Raw genomic sequence first — 8223 nt, forward strand, 5'->3', positions numbered from 1 at the left:
GAATAAAAGTGTAATGGAGTATTTCTACGTTCGCCTCCGAGCTCTGCAGGAAGCAGCAATGCTCCCCGCCGTCCTCCAGGGGGACTGACGGTACTTTAAAGGGTCAAAACGGACAAAGAGTCGGGGGGGGGGGTGACCCGCTCGGTTAACCCCCGACACCTCACCCCACTCCCCCCGCCTCCCCCTCCAGCTCCACCTACGAAGCGTTAAGGTTTGTTTTCCTCCAGGACAGACAAAGATGGCCACCGGAGGTCGGGTCCAAGTCCAAAATAAATGTCCCTCCTTGCTGGAGCAGATTGGCTGCGCTGTGCCTTTTGGAGGCTGATGGTGTGCATGTGGTCAGCAGCGCGCACGCAGCCCGGGACCCAGCCTACCTCTCACGTTACACCCTATTTATAACATCCCCTCCGCCGGCTCCCCTCGTTGTGCAGCTGCGAGGAACCTCCTCCTCCTGCTCCTGCTCCTGCTCCTGCTCCAGTCGCCTGCTCCTGCTGACATCTGAGCGGTCCTGCTGCCGCCCGTCCCGGGATAACTGTTTATCCTGTGCGACCCGCACGCTCCGGATTATCGCAGGACACCCGTTTAGAAACAAACTCGCCTTCGGTCTTCCCGTTTTTCCCACTGAGGGGGAAACTTCTGGGACCGCGTTGAGGGAAAAACTGAAGGAGCATCTCGGATATCTGTGATCTTTTTTGGGGGTTTTGTGACTTTGCCCTTTTCTTTCTCGCCCTTCCTGGAGGGCCGTGCGCGTGTGTGTGTGTGTGTGTGTGTTGCCATGGATCACACGCTGTTCGGGTGCCTGCGGAGCCCCCACGCTCCGGCCCAGGCCCTGCATCCCGCCTTCACCCAGTCTCCGCTGACTCTGCACGGGCGCTCGGACCACGTCTCCTACCCGGACCTGGCCTCCTCCTCCTCCTCCTCCTCCACCTCCTCGCCGTCGCCCTGCATCATCTCCAGCTACCCGGTCGAAGACGGGCTGTTCCACGGGCAGCACCACCACCATCACCACCCCCACCCCCACCGCGGCCACCTGCCCTCCCAGCAGCATCACCACCCGCCTCAGCACCACGCGTCATGGCACATCCCACAGATGCAGTCGCCTGGCAACGCACGCCACAACCTTTGCCACCCGCATTCCCACTCGTCCCACGACAACGGGCCCGCGACGCCGGACCTGGGCCACCCCGGGGCGCCCAGTATGTGCGCCAGCACCCCCAGTTTGGGCGGCGGAAGCACCCCGACCGGGGCCTCCTGCGTCCAGCCTGCAGATTTCGGCAGACAGACTCTGTCACCGGCGGAAGCAGAGAAGAGGAACGTGAAAAGGAAAAGTGACAGTTCAGGTGAGAAGAGCTTTGATTCTGAATTCTTTCCTCCTCGTTGGAACGAATCCGTTTTCCTGTGACTAGAAATCAGAATTCTTTCCTCCCGGTTCGGTCTTATTGTCGGTAGGTTCCGGGCAGCGCTCCAGAATAACGCACATCTGCACTTGTCATCATAAATCTCTCCACACATAGCCGTGGAGTTTTCTGCAGCTCCGATAGGGAAACCCAAAACGTGTCAGAAAAGCAGCTCGCAGGTGTCGGCTGAGGCGCCGGGAGCAAAGGCCACATCCAAGCCGCGGGCAGCGCTCGGCGCCGCTCGGCCCGAAAATCACATCTGGTTCGCTGCGACGCTCATCAGAGAGGAAAACGAGGAGCGAAGCGTTAATGTCGACGACCGAACCGGCGTGTTAAAATAATACAAATAAAGCGACAAAAATAGGAGGATTATAATTTTATATTTTATAATTTAATTCCACAGTGAATCTGTATTCCTTTTTTTTTTTTGATTAAAAATAGATCTATATTTTATTTTCGTCACACTTTTTATGGCCAAAAAACATCAACTTCTATTTTTTACCAATCTCTAAAATTTAACGCTGTTTCTAAAAGCTTGACTTGGTTTTTAATGCATTATATAAAGAGATTAAGAAATTATTTGCCCTCTAAACGCATCGTTTTCACCTGCTGGGCACCCCCCCCCGGTAATCCATCACTGCCAGCCACACCGCCGGGTTAGGGTTCGGGGGTGCCGGCGCGCTCTCTGTCCATTTGAGGGTTGTGAGCCGGGCGCCGAACCTGCGCCCCTTTAAAGGCCCCTTTGTGTGCAGCGCGTCACCTGCACCTGACCACCGGCTGATACCCCCCCCCGCAGGGTCGGTTTTCACACGGGATTCTGGGGGTCACCTCGGGGCGGGGGGGTCCTGTTCCTCCGACGGGCAGTTTACGGCCAAGAGTGCGAAACACACCAGAATGCTTTTTTATTATATCTGCTGAGAGCGGATTATTCCGGATTAAGGATTCCTGCAGTGTAAATTATGCAGAGATCATCGAAAATAAAGATGAGATTTCTCCTTGATTTTTAATTCTAGCTCCTTTCCTTTGACGCCCCGGCCTCTGAATCACTTCCCCTGCACCGCGTTGCTAGCGGCGTCTCACTCGGTCGCCGGCTCAATCAGCTGTCTAAATATTCCTCCGCTGCAGCCGGCTGCATGAGATCGAGGCCCCGATTAGGTTTCGCCATCTGGACCAGAAACCCGAATTTAGACGCAGAAACAACAACAAAACCTGAGCGCTCATTTCCATCGCAGGCGGCTCGGCCAATGAAACGAGCGAGCGCCCTGCTGCTTTCCGTGTGTGCTTTCTCTTTGTTGCGGTCGAGCCGGGGCGTCTCTGAACCCGCTGCCGCGTCGCTGCAGAGAGTCTGGGCTATATTTGCGCGCCGCCGTCCCGCGTCCTGGGAGGGGTCGCGCCTTTTAAAAAAAGTTACGGCATTTTCTGCGTGGAACAATAAAAGGTGCTTGAAGTCTTATTGTGTCGTAAAGAGAAGGCGTGAGGAGCCGGCGGCGCCTTTGATCTCATTCACTAGAAACATTTCACTCGACAGTCGCATTCAAATCTATTCATTTTTAATATATCAACATTTCCCGCTGCCTTCGTATGAAGCGTCTCGGCCTTTCGCTCGGTTCGTGGCCCGTCTGGTTCCTTCTCTTATTATTCCTCCTTTCTTGTGGCCAGATGAAAGTTACGGCCGGGTCCTAATTGCTGCGGTGTCGCGGCTGCGCCATAAAAGCCTCGCTGCGCGTTTGAACCGGCTTCTCTGCGACTTCATCCCTTCATTTCTCGTCGCACAATCTCTCTATTTACCCAGAAGGAGGGCGAGGGCAGGAGGACGGATGCGGCTGCAATCAGCCGCGCTGTTTGGAATTACAGGGAGGAAGAGGCAAGGTCAAGGTCAAGGTCAGGGAGGCCGACGCACGCCGCGGGTCAAGAAGTGATATTTGTCGTTTGTTAAAATGCTTGCCGTCGATAGATCGGCCGTTTCCTGCGCGTCATCTCCTCGTCCCGGGCCGACGGGGGGTTCCCCGCGCACCGGGGCCCCCCGGTGACGCCCCCGGTGACGCCCCCGGGGCCCCGTGTGACTGCAGCCTGGTCGAGGATTAACGCACGGCAGGGCTGGAATGCAGATTAATTTGCATGCAGATCTGCAGAGAAACCACAAAGTGGGTTCACAATAGGAACGTTTTTGGAGGGTGAATATTTTGCTCTGAACGTTTGCAGAAAAAAAAAGAAGAATTATGGGATGGTGAGTTTCCAAGGAGACGATGACGCGTCAGGGATTTGCAGCATCTTTTTTTATGCAGGAAGTTACGCTGCAAAACGTTTATATTTAACTTCCTAAAGATGTGTTTTCTTTCGTGTTTAAGACTCCTTCAAGACGAGCTAAAGCTCACGCTGGCCCGGCCCGCTGTCGGAGCGCGGCGGCGCCGTTTCGCCGCTGCGACTCCTTCCACCCACTCAAAGCGTCCATAAACAACGAAGCGGCATCGACTGCCCCCCCCCGCCGACCTGCACCTGCCTTATTTGTGCTTTTCCTGCGTATAAATCTGTCCCGAGAGCAGCAGAAACCCGTGTGGTGTCTGCTTTCAGAGTCCCGGGACGGGAACTTCAAGTCGGACGTGAGCAGCAAACCCAGGAAGGAGCGGACGGCGTTCACCAAGGAGCAGATCCGCGAGCTGGAGGCCGAGTTCGCCCACCACAACTACCTAACCAGGCTACGGCGCTACGAGATCGCCGTGAACCTCGACCTGACTGAAAGACAAGTAAGCCCCCCCCGCCCGTCCCCCCCATTACACATTAACGCCACGTTGTGAAAGCAGACTCGGCCTTGGGACGGCGAGGAGGCTTTTCGGCTCGCTACTGTGTTTTCGTAGGGTTGTGCTGCTCCAGATGTAGCCGTGTGATGGGACGATCCTATTCCAGATGTTTCTGTCTATCCTTTCAAAGCCGGCCACCGCCGGGGCGGGGGGGCTTGGAGGAAGTGCTGTCTAGCAAGGCACTTCCTCTCCTCCGCGAGACCCGCCAGCACAAATTGTTCTGGGAGCGTGGGCCGGGCGCCGTAAAGTGCAGACACGTGAAATAAATAACAGGAGACAAATGGCTGGGGGGGGGGGGGGGTCGTACGGCCCGGCGTTCTCTGGCGGCCGCTCGGAGGCTGTAAGTCACGCTCGGCGATGTCGAGAACGGAGCTTCGGGTTTCAGAGATGCTGCAGACGCAAATCGAAGAGCCCGAGGACACGCATGCGTGCGGCGCGTAAATCAATACCTGCAAAGATTTACGCGCCGTCTGTCGCCCTAAACTAAATATAAGGACGGGGCGAGCCAGGTCCAGTACAGAACCGCTGAGGAAACGTCTGCCAGAGAACAATAACTCTAATGGACCTTTCGAGCTGCGGACATTTGGATGCAAACAGGTGGAACCAATAACGTCAGCCCCGGCTGCATCCTGTAGCGGGCCCGGCTCCGGCCCGGCCCGCTTCGACGGCGCACCGAAACGGCGCCAAGCCAGGTTATTGCTCCTATTTCTGCAATCACGAGGTCGAAAGGCGGCGAGTTTGAGCGAACGCCTCTCCCAATAATCCCTTTCTCGATGGAACGCAAAGCGAAGAGTAAACCGTGGATCCGCCTTTTTTTATGGCGAGAGATGCGGTTTCCAGTGACCGTTTTACCAAAAGCAGTAAATGTTGTGTTTGCCTGTTTACAAAACAACATTTTCACAAACGTTCGGGGAAATGTCAAACCGCCTGTGGAGCGTGAAACCCATAAAGTCCTCAATAAAACGAAGCCGCGCTTCTCTGAGGGTTCCTCCCCGTCCTTTAGTATGTAGGCGTCCCACTATGGCCAGAACAACAACAGAACAACAGAACAGCCGGACTGTCTCGTTCTGTTTTGTTCAGTTCTTCAAAGTTCTTCCGATGCAAATGAGCGGAAACTTTGATTCTGAAACTTGAAACCGCCTCGGCAGGAACAGAACAGAATCTTCACGTGTTCTTGAATTCAGAACGTTTTGAAAAGTCTGCAGATGAACCAAAAAGAGGAAACTAGAAAAGCACTCAGAGGGCTCAGACCTCCCCCAAGCAGCTCGTCCCCCTCCTAACTGGATCTGGATCCACATGGTGATCTGGATCAGCATCAAAAGGTTCTAGATTGTTCTTGGTATCTTTAAACACCAACCATGAAAAGTCAAAGTGAATCAGAGCTGATGTGTATTTGTAACTGATTCTTGAAGTCATAAATGGGTTTAATGTTAAAATGTAATATTTGTTCCTGACCTCATTCTGGATCAGAACCAGAAGACGTGTTTCATGATGGTTCAGATCGGACCCCTTTATGACGGCAGGGATTTCTGGTGACTGAATTGAATGCAGATTTGATAAGATAAGACTTTTCTTTTTTTTTTTTAAGCCTCCATTATACGTAAATGGGAAAATCCAGATTGTTTTTTTGTATCCAGACGGGGATCCGGATCGCTCTCAGAATTTAATGGATCTGAGTTAGACCACGACCCATCTTTAGATTCGGGTCCGTTCGGGTTCTCACAGCCAGCCGGCCCGTCGTTAACTGTCTGCTGCAGGTGAAGGACCGACCTGAGCGAGTCCAAACGTTCGTGCTCTCGGCTGACTTCCTGTCTGACCACGTGACCGTTGAGTTCCCTCGGAATGACGCTCCCCCCAAAATAAACCCGCCCCCCCCCCCCCCCTTACTGGCCTCTGCTGCGACCTGACGTGTCGACCCGCATTAAGCAGCAGCTTAGTCATCAATCTGAGAGACCTAAAACGGGTCGGCGCCAAGCGGCAGGCGGGACGCCGCCTCCACGACCCGGAAGGCGAGGCCGCGGCCGGCCTTCTTAAGAGTCCACGTTGCGAGGCGGCGACCGTTGATGTGTTCTGGTCTGCTTGGTCTCGCAGGTGAAGGTGTGGTTCCAGAACCGGAGGATGAAGTGGAAGCGAGTGAAAGGCGGCCAGCAGGGGGCGGCGGCGCGCGAGAAGGAACTGGGGAACGTGAAAAAGGGAACGCTGCTTCCGTCGGAGTTCTCCGGCATCGCGGCGCTGCACCGCTCCACGGACTCCTTAGCCAACGAGGACAGTCACGACAGTGACCAGAGCTCTGAGCACGCCCACTTGTGATGACGCGATGGACACGCCCATCGGGACCCCGCCCCCACAGGAGGGCTGCTGTTCGGTGATTCGCTATCGTCATACAACGACGTTAAATAAACGTCTTTCCAGATGTGAGCACTTACAGGATGTTGACATGTTTTAAAGCGCCATTGGTTAAAAATAATTCCTTTGTAAATGTCGCCAAAAAAAAAAAAAGGAATGAATTCAACTTTTATGTGATAGTTTGAATATTGGATTTTAAAAATCGTATTCAGTCCAGATGTCGGAAACATTCCATGTTGCGCTTCGGTCGGTTTATACTGAAGAAAATGTCAATTACAATGTAATCGAGTTATTGATCGAATCGCGCGTCGGCAAATCTGATTTGTCCGGCTGATGTAAATGATGTGTAAATAATCCTGGGTGTCGCCGTGATCGTTTTATACCCTCGCTATTTCAGCTCTCGCACAACGACGCGCCGACTGGAGGCGACATCTTGTAGAAGAATCTGAAACCTGAAATACAGATTTTATGAAATCCTTTTGGGGAGAGTTGAAGATCAAATAAAAAATTCAACCAGTGGCAAAGCGAATCCCATTTGAGGGAGTAACTATTCCCGTCTTTGCGTCCGCGAGTCTTCCGATGGGGAGGCGTACGCGGTTCACCTTTGACTCGGGACAGACGTGGGACTATATGGTAGAGCCCCCATATACTTTGACCTCTGACCTCGTACCCTAGCGGCGATCGGGGGTTACCACGACTGGTTACCACGGCTTCCATGTCTCCTTTGACGTCTTCATCTCTTCTATCAAACAATGTAGGCCAAAGACACTGAAAAATAAAGACGTAAAGTTTCCTGCTTTCAGTTGAGACATTAGCATTATATTTCCCATCGCTTCCCAGACAGATAATCTCAGCAGGGTCATCGGCCACCGCCGCCAACCTCTCTCTTGGCCCGAATGAGGATTTAAGAATAAGGATTTTAATTTGACAAAAGTCGTGTATTTCACGGTGCATGGTTCACGGATTTCCCTTCAGCCTGGAACGTCACGCTAACATCTCGAGCTAACTGGCAGCAAGTCTAAAGTCTGATACTTTAGCTTTATAGTTCTTATATAGACTAAATAAAAGTCTGCAGAAGGTTTGCAAATCACGGCCTTTACAGATCGCAACAGAAGAACCTAAATTAGCATAATTGCTTTCACCACCCTGCTAATATCTACAGTTCTAAACACACGTGAACTCTGAAGCTCCGTTTATTCTTCCACGATGAAGGTTAGACTTCTGAGTCATCGGATCCACGTCTTCTCTCTCCAAGTGTGAATTACGAGACAACATGAAAGTGATCATTATCCACGCCCGTGGGTGGTTCTTAATCACTGGTAGATTTGCAGGTGCAGTCAGGTTGTAGGTTCGATCCCCAGCATTGGCTGGGACGTGAAGGATTATCGCCCCTGTGAACAGGTGACGTCACAGCCACCGTGCGCGCACAGGCGAAGGGCTGATTTACACTGTGAAACACGCGGAGTGAAAGTCGTCCAACATTCCAGCGGCAGCTCTTTAGCGGCGCACCTGCGCAGGTGGATGAACGACCGCGCGCGCGCTCAGCGGCACCGAGGATGATCCGGACGCAGCGAGGTCTCCAGCGGCTCCCGGTTCGAGGCGGAGCTCCTGCAGTCCGGACCGGTAGAAAGCTTGGCAGGGGGAAATAAAAACAGGAATTAACACTCCTGAATGTGTCATCA

The 8223-nt window shown here is 53.2% G+C and overlaps 1 protein-coding gene across 1 annotated transcript; it reads left to right on the forward strand.

The window, feature by feature from the left end:
- Positions 1-446: 446 nt before the first annotated feature.
- On the forward strand, positions 447-7059 carry meox2a (mesenchyme homeobox 2a). Its single transcript, XM_068757162.1, has 3 exons — positions 447-1340; positions 3969-4141; positions 6287-7059. The coding sequence occupies exons 1-3, from the start codon at positions 776-778 to the stop codon at positions 6503-6505; spliced, it is 957 nt and encodes a 318-aa protein (XP_068613263.1). The 5' UTR covers positions 447-775; the 3' UTR covers positions 6506-7059.
- The last annotated feature ends 1164 nt before the right edge of the window (positions 7060-8223 follow it).

This window comes from Brachionichthys hirsutus, chromosome 3 (assembly GCF_040956055.1).
Source record: "Brachionichthys hirsutus isolate HB-005 chromosome 3, CSIRO-AGI_Bhir_v1, whole genome shotgun sequence".
Taxonomy (NCBI): Eukaryota; Metazoa; Chordata; class Actinopteri; order Lophiiformes; family Brachionichthyidae; genus Brachionichthys; species Brachionichthys hirsutus.